This window comes from Gobius niger, assembly GCF_951799975.1.
Source record: "Gobius niger genome assembly, chromosome: 1".
Lineage (NCBI taxonomy): Eukaryota > Metazoa > Chordata > Actinopteri > Gobiiformes > Gobiidae > Gobius > Gobius niger.
The window spans coordinates 42,344,889-42,364,572 of NC_136852.1; the positions used below are offsets into that span (position 1 = coordinate 42,344,889).

General features: G+C 41.0%; 1 protein-coding gene across 1 annotated transcript; it reads right to left on the reverse strand.

The window, feature by feature from the left end:
- Nucleotides 1-1,005: 1,005 nt before the first annotated feature.
- mrpl1 (mitochondrial ribosomal protein L1) lies at nt 1,006-19,534 on the reverse strand. Its single transcript, XM_079562741.1, has 9 exons — nt 19,448-19,534; nt 19,018-19,120; nt 14,248-14,509; nt 13,976-14,059; nt 13,817-13,888; nt 12,564-12,675; nt 12,350-12,450; nt 10,613-10,694; nt 1,006-1,213 (listed from the first exon to the last, which is right to left on the reverse strand). The coding sequence occupies exons 1-9, from the start codon at nt 19,476-19,478 to the stop codon at nt 1,113-1,115; spliced, it is 948 nt and encodes a 315-aa protein (XP_079418867.1). The 5' UTR covers nt 19,479-19,534; the 3' UTR covers nt 1,006-1,112.
- Nucleotides 19,535-19,684: the final 150 nt, after the last annotated feature.

Genomic DNA, 19,684 nt, shown 5'->3' on the forward strand with positions numbered 1-19,684 from the left:
GGGAAAGACTGTCAAACCATCTACGTCATGCTGCTGACCTGGTCATCATGGAACCCTCCTCTGCAGGCCAACAGCAACTGCTCAAAGTCTGCTCTAAAAATACGGTGGGGGGATCGCCTTGTTTAAAGCTCACTGCACACAACTCCACACCGTCCACCTGTGGTGCTGCTACACTGAAGCTAAATTCCAAAAGGAATTTCCTTCAGGATTCCTTTGAAAGTCTCTCGCTGGGCAAGTGCCCGTCTGCAGTTTGTGCAGAGTAATGTCCAACATGAAGTGCTCGCTTAAGAAATGTATGTAAATTCATAAGACTTAAGGACTCACAAAAGGAAATAATAGTTCTAACAAGACCCGACCAGAGCAGTATCAGGTACAGCTCAGTGCTGTACTGGAATATGGACTGTATAGTACTCGATAGTACTTCATCGGTCTGTTTTTACATGTTCTTTAATGGACCTTTTTGAGTCTGAAATAAAGATTTATTGAATGGCCATTTTGAAGCATAGAATGTTATTTTTATATGAAAACATAAAATGACAGAAAACTTGCAATACATTTTTTCTCATAGTCATGTCAGTAATGTTCAGCAAAAGTTTCAAATTGATCTCTCCAAATGTAATCTTTCTCCCTATTCACATGCAGGGTCTCGAATTCAAACCTGGTGTGACTCTTCTGTGCTCCTGCTGCCCCCTGGTGTTCAACAGGGACGGCTTTGATTTAACCCTGCCCTTTTAACAAGGTGTGTTATCAGTAATCACACAGCCCACTTTAGATCAATCTAAACAATAACTTTTAAAAGTAGCAAGGATCCATTTTGTGTCTCGACTCTGCTGTTAAGAACCACTGATGCAATTTAACTTAAAGTTCTACAACAATGCAAGTTTTTCATCAAATTTGGCCAAAACAAACCGAAAACATGACGAAACCTGAACTTGTGCACATTTTGAAGTGAAGTTAAACTTTACTTTCAGTGAGAATGCTTTTATTTTATTTTTAAACCTCAGTGATTTTGCGATATAGTGCGGCTTCTTGCGGTGTGGATATTACATCACTCACTAACCACACACTTCAGGAAACAGTTTATTTTATTCCATATAATCATGTTGGTGAAGTCACTCCTGTGTCGTCTCGTCTGCAGGTAACAGGTCGTCGGGGCTGATCCAAAGTGCTTCGCTGGTTTTGCTGCGGACGATGGCTCTCTCGATGAACGGACCTGCAGCACACGAAGTTTAGGTGGAGCCACTTAATGAATGGAAGCAAGAAACCAAACTAAATCACGTCGCAGTAACACAGAAACATCAACCACATTTCATTTCACCAAATATAAAAGCATGTTTCACAATTAAGGGTCACTATCCGTCACTATAACCACATTAACCACAAAAATCATCCTGCACCATTGATAAAAATGCGTCTTTGTTCCCAAACCTCTGCATATTCTTTATACTGAAGGAGAAACCTTGTTGAATCCATAATCCTGGTGAACTACATCAGAAGGTCTCGAGGTCAGAAAGTCTAAAACCTCCACAGTTCACCGCCACTTTCACCAGAACCGGCGCAGAAACAAACAGTGCATTTCCTTTTCCAAACCAAAAATAGACATTACGACAGGCTCCTTTGACTTTAGGTGCTCATTATTCAAAGTTTATATCAAGAAAAAGCCAAGGAAGTGATGACTCTCCCGCCTCCTGCTCCTTTATGTAAAACAGCTCCGTATTCTGATATCATTCCCTCCCACACAGAGGAGCTACGATTCCCCACGGTCCTCGAACGCCTCTCACTTATCGAGCCCTTCTCACACATTGACACACACACACGGCTCATCTGTGCGAGTTGGAGACGAGCAAAGTCTTCACTTCTGAGCCGCTTGATGACCGCAACCTTCACATTTTTCATGATTCGTTCTAAATTGCCCCTTTGTTGTGGGGAGATTTTTCTTCTTCTTCTTCTAGATATCATAGCCTTTCTATGTGGAGTGTGCATGTTCCGCATAGGTTCCCGCATGCCACGAAAAAACACTCACTGACTGCCAGTCTAGAGGTGGGCAATACGCAGTCCCGATCAAAAGTTTAAAGGGGAGGTATTATGCAAAATCGATGATGGCGGCCATTTTAGGGATAGGTTTGCCTGAGTCCTCCAAGGAACGCCCCCACCTCCTGGAGACGCCTCCGAGCTTTCGTCACCAGCCGAGTAACCAACCACTGCTCCTCAGCAGAGCCCCCTCCCCACTGATGCCACAGACAGCGTGTGTAGGGGGCGTGTCGGAAAGGGTCAGAGGTTCTTAAAGAGACAGAGGCCTATTTCAAGACATTCACTACAGCCATTTTGAGAGAGACATTTTACACAAGGCAGTTATTCTAATTTACTGCATTTACAGACCAACAGAAGGTTTGGTCATCATTGTAGTGTGATATAGACTGGTGCTATGGGATTGAAAAAAGCATAATACCCCCCCTTTAAGACCAGTTGAAAAATGGAAAAAAAAGTCACATTTTGCATGGTTGGATCTTAACAAGGTTCCAAGTAGAACTTCGATATGCAAGAAGAAGAAATGGGAGTGCCCCTCCTGGAACCACCACCTTAACATGGTGGAGGGGTTGACCACTCGAATGATCCAGGGAGCTCTGTTGACTAGGGCTTGGTGCCCCCGGTAGGGTCTCCCATGGCAAACAGGTCCTAGGTGACGGGTCAGACATAGAGCGGTTGAGAAGTCCCTTATGAGAGACCAACAGGCCAGGTTTGAATCGTGAGGCCGTCCTCCTGTGGACCCACCACCTGCAGGAGGAGCCATAGGGGGCTGGTGCTATGGAAACGGAAAAGTGGAAGAAATGGATAGATGCCCTGTGAGGCAACTCCTGGAGTGATATTGGGCTATACAAAACCATTGATTGAGCGATTGATTGATTGAAAATGGATAGATGGATGGAGAAATGGGAGTGAGACAAAAAATGTTTTGAGTAAAGCGTTTATTGAAAACAACAATTAAACTGAAATATTCAGTTTTGTAGCTGATCAAAAGTTCAAGACCAGGTTCATTCACTCAGTTTTTTTGCCTTTGCCATCAGGACGTCATGACAGTGTGAATACCTGACAGAAAATGACACTGAAACCACAGTTTTGCCTTGTCTTGAACTTAGATCAGCTGCAAAAACAAACTACTTTAGTTCAATGGTTGTTTTCAAAAAAAGCTTGACTCAAAAATATTTTTTGTCTCACTCCCATTTCTTCTCGTTGCATATTGAAGTTCTACTTCTGATCGGGGCTGTGCTTAAAACGTTATAAAAAAGGCAAGGCCAGTTTCAAAGTGCTTCACAGTTGCATAAATACAAGAAAGCAAATAGAATCAATAAAAACATCAACATAGAATTAATCAATTACAGTAAAAGGCAAGAGTGCGGATAAAATACTTTCAGTCACAGGTAAAAAGAACTGTTTTCAGCCTGGATTTGAACATTGTCAGAGTTGAGGCCTGTCTCACATCCTCATGAAGACTGTTCCAGATTTTAGCTGCATGAAACTGAGCTGTGTTTAGTCCTGACTCTGGGAACCACCAGGAGGCCCCTCCCTGAGGTTCTCAGGGCCCGAGATGGTTCATACGGCTCTAACATGTCAGAGATGTACTTTGGAGCTAAACCATGAAAAGACTTGTAAACAAGCAGAGCTGTTTTAAAGTCTATTCTCTGAGTGACAGGAAGGAAAAGGTCAAGTAAAAAGTAACAGGTAAACCTAGAATAAATACTTTTTGAAAAACGAAAGTAGTGACTCAGATCTTTGTTTTGGTACAGAGCGTGTGGTTATCAGAGCAAGACGACATGCAAAGAGTTAACGGCGTGCTTTCTTATGTGTAATTTCCTTGTCACTTAATGATCATCGGGCGCTTCTTTAATAGTGAATCTCTCCACAGTGAGGCCAGTAATGTTCAGCTTGTCTCTCTCTCAGCCTGAATGCTCCGCTGACGCCTGAAGACCTCGCCATCTACCCCATAGGGACGCGCCCACTCCCCGTCCCCTCCAGGGCTCCGCATTAGCCCGTCGCCGCCCACGCGCTCGCCGTCCGACAACGCTCCGAAACACCGGCCTCACGCTGCTAATTTTACTTACGCTTTAGGGATGAGGAGGTAATTAAGCGGCGCGAGTGGCGTTCGTCGATGCTCCGGCGTTTTTAATGCAGCAGAAAGCGCAGGTGCTCCAGCCGATTTAAGTGCCTTTGTGGCGTTTCAAAGCGGGCTCTCGCGGCGGAGATGTGCCATCGAGAGTCAGCCAGAAGTTGGAAAGCACTGACAGAGAACGTCGTGGAACTTTAGGGAAATTATTACAGAAGAGGTTGAAAGTTCATTATAACAGTGGGAATTCAGGAGTTATTAGGCATTAGAATAGAAATCACAATTTGAACAGCGTTTCCACGAGGCATAAAAAGTCATTAAAAGAATTGTGCTAAAACTGAGGCCATGAATGTCATTAAAAAGCACTGGGTTTGATTCCAGTTGACATTAAATCAACATAACATAATGGCACCGCTTATCTAGTAGTCTATACGTTTAGTGAAATTACAAAATGTCTGGTCCAATACGCGCTCACCTGAAGGTTCTGCTTACATTTTAAGTACAATATCTTTCAGTTTTACACACACTTTTTTGCTCAAACGCAAGTAATACAAATAATAATAATAATAAATCGGTTTTATACAGCGCTTTTCTGGACACTCAAAGACGCTTTACATTGCACCATTCGTTCACTCCATACCCGGTGGTGGTAAGCTACTATTGTAGCCACAGCTGCCTTGGGGTAGACCGACGGAAGCGAGGCAACCAGTCTGCGCCATCGGCCCCTCCGACCACCACCAACCACTCACTCACTACATTCGCTGTGTAAGTAAAATGTAAGCATAATCCTTTGAACTGAAACGCATTGAGCTTCATCCAATCCCAGAAAAGAATTAAAACGTCGATAAACAAACGTAGGGCTGATCACATCAATTACCATCGTGAGATCTTCTTCTTTGATGAGTTTAGACTCTTCTACACAACCAGCACGTCAGCAAATTATATGATTATATAACGTCTGTTACTGTGGGCTGTTCTACTTTTAGCAAAAGGTAAGCACTTATCAGTGCCGTTATCACAAGAGATACTTATATTCAAAATAATTTTTTACTGCAAGAAACAGCAGTTCCATCATGCAGCGCTTGTAGTTCAGCGATCAGATGCGCTCACACAAACTATGCATGAGGGACTGTAGCATCTCGGATGGACAAGTCGGAGGCTGTCCTTAATAATCTTTTTTTTTACTCAATTATGCTATATTTGTAATCGCATAGTGCAGTGTTTTTCAACCTTTTTTGAGCCAAGGCACCTTTTTTTCATTGAAAAAATCACGAGGCACACCACCAGCAGAAAATATTAAAAAATGTAACCCTGTAGCCTATATTCAGTCGTTCACATCAAAGTGTCTTGAATAGGAACACCACCTGCCGCATCCATGCATCACTAATTCTCTTGTTTCAAAGAAATTAGCGACCCAATATGGAGTATTTATTACATGGTTACTCTACTCTAGACAGCACAGACACTCGAAAACGGTACATTATTTGTGGATAATAATGAATTTGTTTTAAAAAAAAAACAACTAGGTGAAATTGGATAATTTTCCAAGGCACACCAGACGATATCTCACGGCACACTAGTGTGCCACGGCACAGTGGTTGAAAAACACTGGCATAGTGTACAAATCAAAATCGTAATTGAATTTCCATTAATTCTCTAGTTACGAGTGTAATTCATACAGTATCAGTTAGGGCGACATATGTACCATCCATAACGATGACTGGGGCCGATACGATACGTATTGCGATACTTTTGAAAAAGAAAACAGTGATGTGTCCAAAAGCTCTAAACCAAATGTGTAACTAAAAAATAAATATATGTAGGTTTAACATAAAGTGCAGTGTAACAGTTTGCTAAAGAAATATTGCATTTAAAAAAGTATTGATACGTTGATCGAGTATCGATGTTTGGTATTGCTAACGTATTGCGACATGATACAAAACGATATACTGTCCCAGCCCCAGGATCGTCAAAAACAATCATGTACAGCCAATTACAAAGGCAGCGGCGAATTAGGCTTCACGTCCCACAAGGGAAATTACTGTTGCAGCTGCGGCTCCAATAAATATCTTAAACCATTAAAACACCGTATAGCATGTTGTACAGAAGTCCCCGTGTCTCCGCGGTTTTGTTGCTCGCAGGAGAAAAATGACCAACAAAACCAGCAATCCTGATTTCCCTGTAAATGGAAACCTTCCAAATCGCTCAACCTCTCTCACCGCGGCGAAATTTAACATATTACCGTCTCCATCTGAGGCGTCTTCTCAAAGGCCCCCGTGTGGACGGACCTTTTTAGATTAGCTCCATGTTCACTGCTCTCCGGAGACGGACGGCAGGAATTGCCTCTAAACACTTAAATAAATGAGAAAGTGCAGGTCGCGGCCTGACGCTGTGCAGAGAGGGGTCCGGGGCAGAGCGGCCGCCGTTTATTCACAAACTCCATTATCTCCGTCCATTAGAAAAGTGTCCGTTTAATGAGGCGACAGCAGACATTGGACACTTTGCACTGTGGTAGTATTTACAGCTGCACTGAAGTGAGAGAAATAATACTGACTACTGCCATGTCTAACAGCTAGATTTAGGTCTAATGGTGATTTTCCTATGATTACATTAACGAAATCACGTATCACGATGCAAGTGTGTCCATAATACAAGATAAATTCTGATTTTTACAGCTGGCCTCATATGGTTTTTTTTGTCAGTAGATGTCAGCAGCGAAGCATTTTTGGCATAACGCACAGTAAAGTGAAGATTACTGCGCGGATTTCGAACTACTCCTGGTATTATTACGCCTTACAATATAGTTCCCCCTTTTATCCGCTTAGAAAATCCACATTGTTTAATTTTGTGTAATTATACTTTGTAGTGGAACACTTCACGTAACCATATTTAAATAGGGAAAACGTGGAAGAGCTTGGTAGCTTCTATCTTGACCAGTTTTGGAGCTATAGAGGAGAGAGGGAGAGGCTAAATGCTAACGCCGTCTGCGCTGTGTTTACGTGACTGAAGGCACGGGGGAAGATCAGACAGGTCCTAAAGAACTCGTCAAAGCTAAGGTAAGAACATATCTCAGTATGTAAAAACCGTGGCCTATTCCTTTAAAGGTTAAGCATTTCTCCCATTAGGGATTTTGGCCTCAAACGTTCTCAGGTGAGCACAGTAAAATGGGCTGGGATTTCACACAATGGACATGATGAGGAGCATAAATGGCACTTTGGATAAACAGTTAATAATTAAAAAGACATGCCCTTCCTTCCTTTACGACCTTTACTTCATCTGCTTCCCCCAAGTTGGCCCCAAGAAAAGCAATAATCGTAAAACGCTATATGGCAAAAACAGTTTCTTCGGTTTCGCGGGTCACGTTCTGGCGCTGACTGGAGTCGTTTTATTTAAACTCCATTATTCCTCAGACCATTAGAGATCGGCCCGTTTAATGAGGTTTAATAACGCGCGCCGTTTACAATCAACACAGCCGCTGAATCTGCACAAGTTTGGTTTGTTATGACAATGCACAAACGGCCAAACAAACATTAGTCTGCGCGGGGCTAATGAGATCGACCCCGAAGTTTCAAATGGACTCGAAAGGAAGATAACGGTCCCCCCATCGATGATAAAATCTACGGTGGTAACGTAGGCAGTTCTCCAGCAGTGAATCACGGACCAAGCCAGGACCAAACCAGACAACAAAACTGACAGATACTAGGGATGCTGATACTTTAAACATGCTTTGTTTTCGATACCGATGCCTGAAAGATACTTTTTCCGAGTGAAAGATCAGATCGCTCTATACAAGTGTGAAACTTACTTGAGCGTGACCTCGCTGTACGCAGATCCTCGTCTTACTCACATATTGTTGCATTTTCACCGCAACAATATGTGAAAAAGACGTTGAAAACCACACTAAAAAGCTCTTTTTTTTTACACCAAAAGGCTCATTTATGCTCCCGTTTTGTATATAAATAGATCTGTGCATTCCAAGCGTAGTTATGAGCATTTATGCTTTCACACGTTCCTAATGGCCAGCATGTGTTATCAAAAAAGTCACCACCAGAGGGCGCCGAAAGTGTGTCTGGAAATACACAAGGAGAGATTAAAAAGTAAACAATAGGGCGCCACATGTGATGGTTTTTACACCACATGAAACAAGAAGCAGTGATGGATTGTTTGCTAATTGTTTTAATCACTTTTTCGAAGATGAACCGTTTGTTCTGCTACGCCTGAACGGAGAGCATACATGAGCCTTAACCCTTGTGTTGTCATGTTCCGGGCATTTGGATGCAAGGTGACACAAGGGGGCGCCCTTCCAACCTTCTCAGTGTAAATGTGAGTTGACTTTCTTCAGATTTAGACTTTAGGTCAGACACCATGAGTGACAGTAACATGACGCTAAATACAGTGAGCTCTTTGTTTCCAGTAAAAAGTCTGAGGCCTCTTTGCTCTTCAGTCACAGACTGAGAAGTGAAGAAGGAAGTCATGGAGCTTCTGCTTTAGACAGAACTTCAGACTTCTGCTGCATGTAGGGGTCATATCATATTCTGAAACTCAAATGTGTAGTAAAAACATAATATATGGAAAATTATTATTACAATTACAAAAAGAAAAATATTTGAAAATCCCATATATAATCTTTTTTTTTTTTTCTAAAAAAGAAAACCCAAACAAACCCTAACCATTTGTATCTGCTGTAAAGTCATGTTTGTTCCAGTTCCTCTGAGTCGTGGTGGGTCATGGTGGACCATGACAGATGTGGACAGGACTGTGGTAGATCTACTTTTACTTTGGAGAAAATAGTTACTATAGTAACTGTTGAAGAAATGAACCTCACGAGCTTCTTCTGTAACATCTGTCCACATCAGTCCTGCTGCACCACGACTCAGAGGAACTGGGACAAACATGACTCTACAGCAGATACAAATGACCTGGCTTTGTTTGTTTTATAGAATGAGAGTAAATTAAAAAAATATTTTTTTTTTTGATTAGATACATGATTTTCAAATATTTTTCTTTTTGTAATTGTAATAATAATTTCCCATATATTATGCTTTTACTACATATTTGAGTTTCAGAATATGATATGACCCCTACCATGCAGCAGAAGTCTGAAGTTCTGTCTAAAGCAGAAGCTCCATGACTTCCTTCTTCACTTCTCAGTCTGTGACTGAAGAGCGATGAGGCCTCAGACTTTTTACTGGAAACAAAGAGCTCACTGTATTTAGCGTCATGTCACTGTCACTCATGGTGTCTGACCTAAAGTCTCACTCTGAAGAAAGTCAACTCACATTTACACTGAGAAGGTTGGAAGGGCGCCCCCTTGTGTCACCTTGCATCCAAATGCCCGGAACATGACAGTGGGTCAAAATGACCCGTGAAGGCGACACAGAGGTCGCTCTGCTGTTGTGACTCTGCGGTTGGGCTGAACGATATGGACAAAATTTCATCTCAATATTCATGCAACAAAAGAGTGTAATTTTATTGATGAAAATCTATATCATTTATATCTTGCTTTTTCAATTTTAATATTTTGAATGTTCATATCTCGTTATCAATACGATGACGATACATCAGCCCTACTCTGCGGTCATTAATCTGCAGCAGCTCCAGACTGCAGTAGGAGCAGTCAGGGTGCCACTGCCAAGAGAAAAGCAGAGAGTCTTATTATTGGCAATGCCGACAATTATCGTGGCTGATAATATCGTGCAGCCCTAATAGATATCCTGTTTCTCTGTGGAGATGTTGCTGTGTTTGTTACATAAGGCGCAGCTCATTTGTGCTGAGCTAGAGGCCTGAACTGGCACCAATATGAAGCTGGGGACAGGTGCAGGGATTTTTGGATAATAACATTGCATCAAGCATTTAGGTCATAGAAAGTCCTCTGGCTTCACTGAACACTGGCTTCTGTTACGGACATTTGACCAAAAAGAAGCAGATTTTCTTCTTGAGACAATGAGGGCCATGATGTTGCCAAAAATAAGCTTGGATAATATGCACGAGAGCGACATGTGGCTTCCGAGTGAATTCTCAAGATCCTCTCATTTCCTCTATGAGTTAGTAACAGTCTGTCCAAATAAATAAACAGCTCAAGATTAGATAGATTGCATGGCAGACAGTGAGTCACTGATGGACAGTCACTGGTAATATTTTAAAAACATGTCAAAGCCTTCACTGGAGGAAACTTCCATCATCGCAGTAGATGTCTGTGTCTGAAACAAACGGCTAACTCTGAATAAATATTGACATAGCAACAAGATTTTGATTGAGCGGCTCGAACAAATTATCATCCAAACTTCACTTCAAAAACATTCTGGTTGTTTCATGTTTGTGCTGTTGTTTTTTAGACACAGCTCTGAAATACAAACTCCTCCAGTCAAGTATTTACATCTAACATATCGTTATTGTACAAGACAATGCCCAACTTTTGAGCCCATTGATCAATTAAAATCCACCCGTCCTCTTCTTGATCGCAATTGAACTGCTGGAAATAGACGTGCACCTCTATCAAATGACACTCACCTAAAGCGGCCGGTTTGTGGGAGCAAACGTCTGTGATGATGGCCCGTAGGTTCTCCATAATGTGCTCTGACGGCATGTCCAGCTTCAAGGAAAGAAGCAGAAGTGAATATGACATTCTATACCTAAAATTAAAGATTTCTGAAAGTGAATTGAACTATAGCAGTGTCAGGGTTTCTGAGTTTCTATCTGAGGAGTTTCTAGTTTAGAGCTCACACTTGAAACTTCTGCCACAGCTAACACAATAGGCAAGACAAACAAGCTGGTTTATGCGAGGGCTGCAAAATAAATCGCAATTGAAACTAAAATTATGTTTGCTCAAAATTTTTGCGATTTATCTTTGTGATTGCTGTGGCTTGAATTGGATTGCTTGTGATTTCAATGGCCATCAGGGATATTCCAAAAGTTGCAATACGTTTTTTCTGCTTATATTTTTACATTAAAGTGACACTTTAACAGACAACTGAGCTACAGCCCCTGGTCCAACAGTAAGACAGCGCCTCACAGGAACGTGCACTGCATCACACAGGGCGATCTAACTGGACACGCAGCCTTTAACCGCAGATAAAGCCTATCGCCAAATACCTCGTGTTGTTCCTTTAGCAATACAGGCTTTTAAAAGCTCTATCGGTCAAACTATGTACTTAAGTTAAACAAGACACACCGTGGGTCGGCACTCTCGCAGCCGTAGTTGCATTAACGTGACCCAAACAAGAGGCACATGTTCATCCCCACTCCTCCTCTCCCTCGCTCCTTCCCGGATGCGGAAATAGTCTGGTTGGAGGAAAAAGCTTGTTCTACATAACACCGCCAGTGGCCACAGGAGTCTGTCCTGACCACATACAGCCATTCAATGCACCAAGTCTGGCTCTGCAAGATCACACAGGGTGCTCCCACTAAGCGCAAAGAGTTACACAGCAGTCTGCGTTTAGAAACACAAGATCGGGCCCTTTGTCTCCATTAGGGATCGTCATTATACTTTAGATCAGTGGTTCTAAACTGGTTTGATGCTACAATCCCCCTGGGACGACAAGCCACTACGCAAAAAACTGTATATAATTGTAATTGCTATTGTAAATACTGTAAATAAGGTGATCCTTTTGCCGGTGCCTTAAATGTATTTTATATTGTGAACGAACTCTAAAGTCAGATGCTCATTGGTCACTGTTTAAACCTGCTATTACTTTGCCTCTGCCCAGGGACTACGGATGAAAATTAGCTTGTAGCTACAGTATCTCTGGTCTGTGCGACACATTTGTTGTGCAATGTCCCTGTCAAATAAATAAATAAAAGCTTAGACTTATAAAACATCCTGTAAAATTGTGTCTTTTCCTCAAAAATGTGTGTTGGATAAACATCAAATAAACCAAAAAAGCTGAAATTATGATGAAAACAACCCGATAACAGTCATCTGAACTGACTCGAGTTGTGATTCTATACTTTTTCTGTGCAAAAATACTAAAATAAATCTTCTGTGGGAAAGACTCTTGACCCAATAATAAAAATAACAGTTCCACTACCCACTTTTGAGTCCCGAACCACTGCTTTAGAGCATTAAAAACATGTTGTGAAATACATACAATTCTTGTTTTAGTTAATAGTCCATATTTCTGTGTGTTTTCCAAACTTTAATCTTCAAGCTCAATCTTGATTTTATAATAAATTTGCTAATCGTAATTCCAACACAACTATGAAGTCCTCGAGGGACCACGTATAGTTTGAATGTGTAGATCTTGTTACCGTAGCGAATTGCGTCCGAATGTAGCAGTCGTCCTCTATATTATACTCATGTCCTATTTTGAATAACTCCAGCATTTTGGGAATGTTCACTCCGACAGAACCTGAAATTAAAGCCGGAGGAAGCAATGAAACAGAAAGGTAATGTTTGAGAACACAGGGACCAGTAATGAATTATCAAGAACCATTTGAATGAATATGTTAAGGCTCGTTTTACCTCTGTTGCTTTTGGGAAACTTCTTTCGGAGTTTGTTTTTCAGTGGCATCAATTTGGGAAGGACTTCGGGAACCGCAATGTAAAAATCTGCTGAAATATAGTCGTCTAAAATCTGTAAAAGTAAATCAGAAGGTTTGGTAGTTATAGAAGAGATATTTCAAGATTGTGCTGGATACGGTCACTGTCACTGTGTTAAAAACTTTATGTGGGTGGCAAATAGTAGGGCTAGGTATCGATTCAGATTTCCCAAATGGATTTTTTTTACACAATTTTACCTTAATTTTGTCACAATTTCTCTCACTAACGATACCCAGCCCTAGATGCAAATACTTCCCTTTCCAGATTGATATTCCTCTGCTAATGGTATTTGCCACCAACAGTGTTAATTTCATCGACTAAAATATTTAGTCTTAATTTGAGTCAAAGTGATATTTTTGACGGCTAAAATTGGACTTAAACTATATTAAAAGTTGCTCATGAGACTAAAACTATGCATATAAGGTCCAGCTGTTTTAGCTGAAAAGGAGAGACTAAAATCATCCAAACTTCTATTGACCGTCTGAAAGAGCTTCATTTACAATCGTCATTTACAATCACTGCCAAAGGATCAGCTCTGAGCTTTATTCATGTGGAGCAGCTCCATGAAGCAGAGGAACAAGATTAAATATGATTATAATGAATATTATAAAAGCAATGTCAACTAAATGAGTCTTAAATTTATGTCAATGTCAATGTCAATTTTATTTATAAAGCACATTTAAAAACAACCATAGTCGACCAAAGTGCTGTACAAGAACAGTAACAATATGTACAATAAACACAATAAAACTTAAACACAGGTCAGATATAAAGGCACAAACTGTGTCTGGTCTACATGGAACTGAAGGCCAAAACAAAAAGATGAGTTTTTAATTTGGTTTTAAACTCCTCTACAGACTGAGCCGAGCACACATGTAGAGGAGGCTGTTCCAAAGTTTAGGGGCCGCCACTGAGAAGGCTCGGTCACCTCTGGACACACACTTGGATTTAGGAACAGACAAAAGGAGCTGGTCAGCAGACCTCAGAGTCGAATTTAGTCGACTAAATTTACTTGCAATTTTAGTCGACAACTAAAACAAGACAAAAATTCAAACGTTTTTCTTTTTTACTAAATCTTGACTAAAAAAAATTACGTTTTAGTCAAAAGAATCAAACTAAATTAAAATATGTTGTCAAAATTAACACCGGCCACCAAGCTTTTGCACGTGACTCACTTGTTGCACGAGTTCTTTCCCTCCGACGATGACGGCCCCGTTTTCCTGAGCCACTCTGGCCTGCTCCGGGTCCTGCCGCAAAACAAAGCAGAGTAAAACCATTTCATCTCACAAGGAAGAGAATGTCAGAATCTACTCTGACAGAGAAAGTACACGCACCTCTGTGAAAACTAAGACCTTGTTCATCTCGGTCTTGAATGGATGCGGTAAGCGCACGGTGCTCACAAACGGATCGACCTTTTTCTATCAAAAGGAATGAAAAAAGATTTTAAGACGTCAGAAAAACTGATCGTTGATGCATTATTATATTGAATAAAATGTGTCAGACAAGCTCAAGGCCCAAAGAGAAACACTAATCAACGTTGAGTCACAACTAAAGTGAACCAAGAAAACATTCTGTATCTGCAAGGTCGACAATGATGAGACTGCACCTTCTTCTCCAGCTTCATGTCGAGCCGCAGGTCCATGAAAACCGGCTGGTGTTTGGGGGTGAAGTCCAGGCGTCTGTAGGCCTGCAGCAGCTCCACGGCCTCCCCCACGCTGAGCAGCTTTCTGGGGTAATAATGCAGGATGTACACGTCGTCCACCGGAGCCCAGGCCGTTTTACCAAACGGTTTGTGTCGACCCGTGTCGTCGATCACACGCTTCTTCACCTCCTTCACCTTCTCCTCTTTCTTGTCCTTCTCCTTTGTTCTGTAGGGGGGGAAAAACATTAACCTCTTAACTCCCACCTGAACGGATCCCAGTTTTTACCCAAATCAAAATGCTTCTTGGGAAAAAAGCACCAAAACAGCCACAAAAATAAGAAAACAAGGATGTAAACGCAACAAAAAAGTGACATAAATTAAACAAAAATGTTACAAATTCAACAAAAATGTGACAAAAATTCAACCAAAAAGTGACAAAAATTCGACCAAAAAGTGACAAAAATTCGACCAAAAAGTGACAAAAATTCAACAAAAATGTGACAAAAATTCGACCAAAAAGTGACAAAAATTCAACAAAAATGTGACAAAAATTCGACCAAAAAGTGACAAAAATTCGACCAAAAAGTGACAAAAATGTGACAAAAATTCAACCAAAAAGTGACAAAAATTCAACCAAAAAGTGACAAAAATTCAACAAAAATGTGACAAAAATTAAACCAAAATGTGACAAAAATTCAACCAAAAAGTGACAAAAATTGAACAAAAATGTGACAAAAATTCAACAAAAATGTGACAAAAATTCAGCCAAAAAGTGACAAAAATTCAATAAAAATGTGACAAAAACTAAACCAATATGTGACAAAAATTAAACCAAAAAGTGAAAAAAATTCAACAAAAATGTGACAAAAATTCAACCAAAAAGTGACAAAAATTCAACAAAAATGTGACAAAAATTCAACCAAAATGTGACAAAAATTCAACCAAAAAGTGACAAAAATTCAACAAAAATGTGACAAAAATTCAACCAAAAAGTGACAAAAATTCAACAAAAAAATTACAAAAACTCAACAAAAATGTGACCAAAATTGAAAAAACAAAAAGACAAAAAAACAAGAACAAAACACAAAAAAAGGTGACAACACAGCAAAAACGAGAGGAAAAAGATCAGTTTTGTGGGTCTTAGCTTTCAAATGAGGTGTTACACAGGCCAATATAATAACCTAAGAGGACAGAATGCATTTGGTTTAGGCGGGTGGTAAGAGGTTAAACAGTCATCTGAAGTAAACAAATATCATGGCATTTTTCTGTTTTGTGCTAGAATTGTATCATAAATAAACCTGTGAAACACTTTGAATGACTCTCACGATCACTTGGATCCATTTGGATATAGATTTTGAGATTGTAAAACAACCCCGTTCAGATTGCTACTATATTGGAAAGATCCAGCTCCTCTGAAAACTCCTGGACGAAGAAGAGCTTACACTAACTATGTGTGACCACCAGGAGGTGCTTTGGTGGTGCTCTATAAACGGGCAGACATTCCAAGGGCTTCACTGTGTGGGATTTTAGCCTTTTTTATGGAACTAAGGAACTGGACTTTAAGACATGAATCAACCTCTTAGCCCCCAGAAACTGGAACACATTTTCTCCAGTTTGGCTTTACCCAAATCTAAAAGCTTCTTGAAAAATAGCATCAAATTCGCAAAACAAAAATGGGAGATTAGAATGAAAACGCAAGCGTCGTAAAAATGTGACAGAAAAGCGCCAAAAAGTGATGAAGACGCAACAAAAACACGACAAAGCAACAAAAGCGGGGGGAAAAAAGAAGAAGCAACAAACGTGACGAAAAAAGCAAAAAAAAAAGTGTCAAAAATACGTCGAAAATGTGACAAGGCTGGGGGAAAATCTTCCATCAGTTTTGTAGGTCTTAGCTTTCAAATGAGGCGCTACACTGGCCTATAGGCTGTAAGCCCCAGTCGAGGAGCTTTTAGGTTTGGGTAAAGCCGAACTGGAGAAAATGTGGTCGGTTAGTGAAAGTCTTACAGGAACAGGCTACAGTTTTTCCGTTCTTACCTGAGCTTAGACGAGTTGATGCGTATCTGTTTGGTCTTTGTGCGTGCGCTTTGTCACGCACAAAGACCAAAGCTGTTTTTAGCACTTGGTCTCTCCCAGAATATTCCTATGGCTCCAAACGGGGGTGAAGTTGGAGGCGACCACGCTCTTCCACGGGCACAAAAACCAGACAGGTACGTATCAACTCCTCTAAGGTCAGGTCAGAACATATCAGTGTGGAAAAGAGGTTAATGGGCTTTTATATGAATATTTTAACTTATTAAAGCGGCTGTAACTTAGAATAGAATTTGCCTCTGTCGGATATGAACGGAGACGCCAGGTTATGAAGTGCTTTGAATGTGATGAGGGGTATTTTTAAGTAGTTTCTTTGTTTCAGGGGAAGCCAGTGGAGTTGTTGTCGGATGGTGGGGGGTCCGTGTGATGATCCGTGCTACAGAGTTTTGGAGGAGCTGTAGTTTCTGGAGGGATCTGATTACTTAATCTCCTAACCACCACCTGGACCGATCACATTTTCTCCAGTTTGGCAATACCCAAATCTCAAAGCTTCTTGGGAAAAAAAGCGACCAAAATTTGACAAAAACACTTCCGTTTTCTCACAACGGTCAGCAATAAAAGCAACAACGTCATGAACAGGTTAAGGACAAATGAAGCTTCCTCAACATACGTTCCTCCACATTATCGACCATAGTGTGAATATTGATAATAAGGATCTATTTTATATTGGGCTATTTAGCAAAAAAAAAATTCTTGCAAATGACAAAACCACTAACATTTATGAATAGCCTAAAGCAAACAAATAGGGAAGTGTTTGTTTTTTCACTTCACATTTCCCATTGCATTTTATTTTTGTAATGGTTTTATTAATTGGGGCACTTCAGGCAAATCGTCAGATGGGAACTTTTGACTTCAAAATAACTGCATTTCTCTCACACTGCACTTAAATTGATCTCAACATTTTCAAATGATAAAGTTTAGTAACCCTCCCCCCTCTAACAAGTGAAAAATGTACATTTGATAGATTATTTCAGTTTACAGATAAGATATATTGTAGCAATCCGGTGAAAAACGACTCCGTAGTATTTCTTGACTATTTAATAGTGGCAACAGAACAAAAAGGGCCACTGTAGGCCGTGACCCACGCCAAAAGCAACACACACCTTCTTAGTCCCCAAAAATGTCTCAACTGTCCTCAACTGTCACTTAACTGTCACTCCCCAGCAACGCTGCCTCGCGTTGTCATGACAACCAGATCATGACAACCAGAATGTTAACCACAACACAGGGTAAATTAACTTGAACAAACGAGAACATAAACATGAGATCATTACAATATTATAAAAAACACTTTACACATAATGCCTTATTTATACATTTATACATAATGTGAAATTGACCAAAATATACAAAATAGTATTTTCGTAAGATTGTAATTAATCTCTTAAAACATCTTTCCACTTCGCCTGCGGTGTTTAGTTTCTAATGAGGTTATTTAATTCTCTAAAAGCTCACAGGCTCACATTTATGAGCTGCTTCCTGTGATGTCATCGAGTCCACACTCCGAGTCTGCACCCGCAAGTCTGTTCCCTGGAGTTCACAAGTACAGAGTCTGCAAACTTTGACATGTCAGAGCCGTATGAACCATCTCAGGCCCGGAAAACTTCAGGGAGGGGTCTCCTCCTGGTGGTCCCCAGAGTCAGGACTAAACACGCTGAGCTTGCTAAAATCTGGAACAGTCTTCATGAGGATGTGAGACAGGCCTCAACTCTTACAATGTTCAAATCCAGGTAGAAAATAGTTCTTTTTACCCGCGCATATGACACATAAAGTAATTTATCTGCACTTGAAGTTGCCTTAAGCGATGTCTTTTTGAAATGTTTTCATCACTAGGTGGAGTAGTGAACTCTGCTCTGCAACTTTCATGAAAGTCTGTCACTTTTTTTGTACATGTATTACATAATAATTCCATTTAGAACTAAGTTTACAGCGCAGTACTTTTTTTTCCCACAACCCTTGAACACCTCAGCCTCTCCTCCGGTGCCACTTTGCTTTGTGAAGGGGAAAAAAGAAGGAAAAAGAGCTGACAGGTTTGTCAGTTCACCACCTTTTTGTAAACTTCTGCCATTATGCTAAACTGTTAGCCGCTAACTGTTGCTGCATCTTCTGCTTCGAACATTGTGATCTCTTGTTCCCGTGTTTGTTTACATGGTGCAGGGGGGGCATGTGGGGGAGTGCTGTGAGGTGAGGGCATGGATCTATCATATTAAACGGGTGAAGGAGGTGCGAGGTGCAGCTCCGGTCTTCTTCTGCTGGGTGTGAGTGTGGGGCGCACATGGAGGCGCATCTGGAGGAGCTTATTGGTAATGCATCGATTCCGGACCGGCAAAACGGGATCACTTAGAGCAGCTTTAATTTCTATATTGATGTGTAATGGACCGATTGTATTTGCTTTCTAGTGAATTTATTTAATGGGGAAACACATTGAATCACTGCGTGAATTGTGCTCTACAAATAAACTTACCTTCCCTTACTGCCCACCTCTGGTTATTGGAAAAGACCAATGCACAATTTGAGTAAAAAAAAGGTCTATTGAGGACTTAAAGATGTACAAGACATGCCTTCATTCATATCACAGAGTAGAAATCCCCTTGTTACAGATAATACCAGGCAGACAGTAAAGAAAACGCTGCATGTCGAACTCACTTGGCCACGGCTAACGTCCTCACTGGGACGGTGCTGACAGGAGACTGGGACAGGCCGCTGTAAACGGGACGAACTGCGCTCAGCCGCCGACATCCCGAGACAACTGAGGGGCAAGACACACCGACTTTTGACAACACATCACTCAAATGTCACGTTTTTATTCACGCAACTCAGAGCACGTACAACCCGCAATACACGCTGGCTCATCAGAGTATTTTTGCCCTTAGGTTTGACATAAATAAACAAAACAACATTAAAAGTTTTCATTCATGCTGCGAAAACAACAGAAGGTTAGCATTAGCCAAAGCAGCTAAGCGAGCAAGCTAACGGCGCTGTGCTAACAACGAATAAATGTGAAACTTTAGGCTGTCAACGCCTGCAAATGCGACATTAAAGAAGAAAAACAGGTTGTTATAGTAAAACTCCTGACCTCTCCACACCGCTCTGCTGCAGGTTGCCATGTTTTGGTGATGTTGTATTTGTCCGTGCGGGAACAATGGCTCGTATTCAAAGGTTCCGCTTGGTAAATAAGTTAAGCTCTTAACCCGCGCCCGAACCGAGCACATTTTCTCCAGTTCGGCATTGCTTGAATCTAAAAGCTTCTCGACTGGAGTTTACAGCCAGTAAGGCCAGTGTAACGCTTCATTTGAAAGCTAAGAACTACAAA

What these genes read in the sequence shown, in the direction of transcription:
- mrpl1 (XM_079562741.1), bottom strand. Translation starts at nt 19,478, where the DNA reads ATGGCAACCTGCAGCAGAGCGGTGTGGAGAG. An exon ending in CAGCAGAGCGGTGTGGAGAG is followed by an intron (nt 19,121 to 19,447) that starts GTCAGGAGTTTT and finishes CTTGCCCCTCAG; the next exon opens with TTGTCTCGGGATGTCGGCGG. An exon ending in TTCGGACGCAATTCGCTACG is followed by an intron (nt 10,695 to 12,349) that starts GTAACAAGATCT and finishes CTTTCCTTGAAG; the next exon opens with CTGGACATGCCGTCAGAGCA.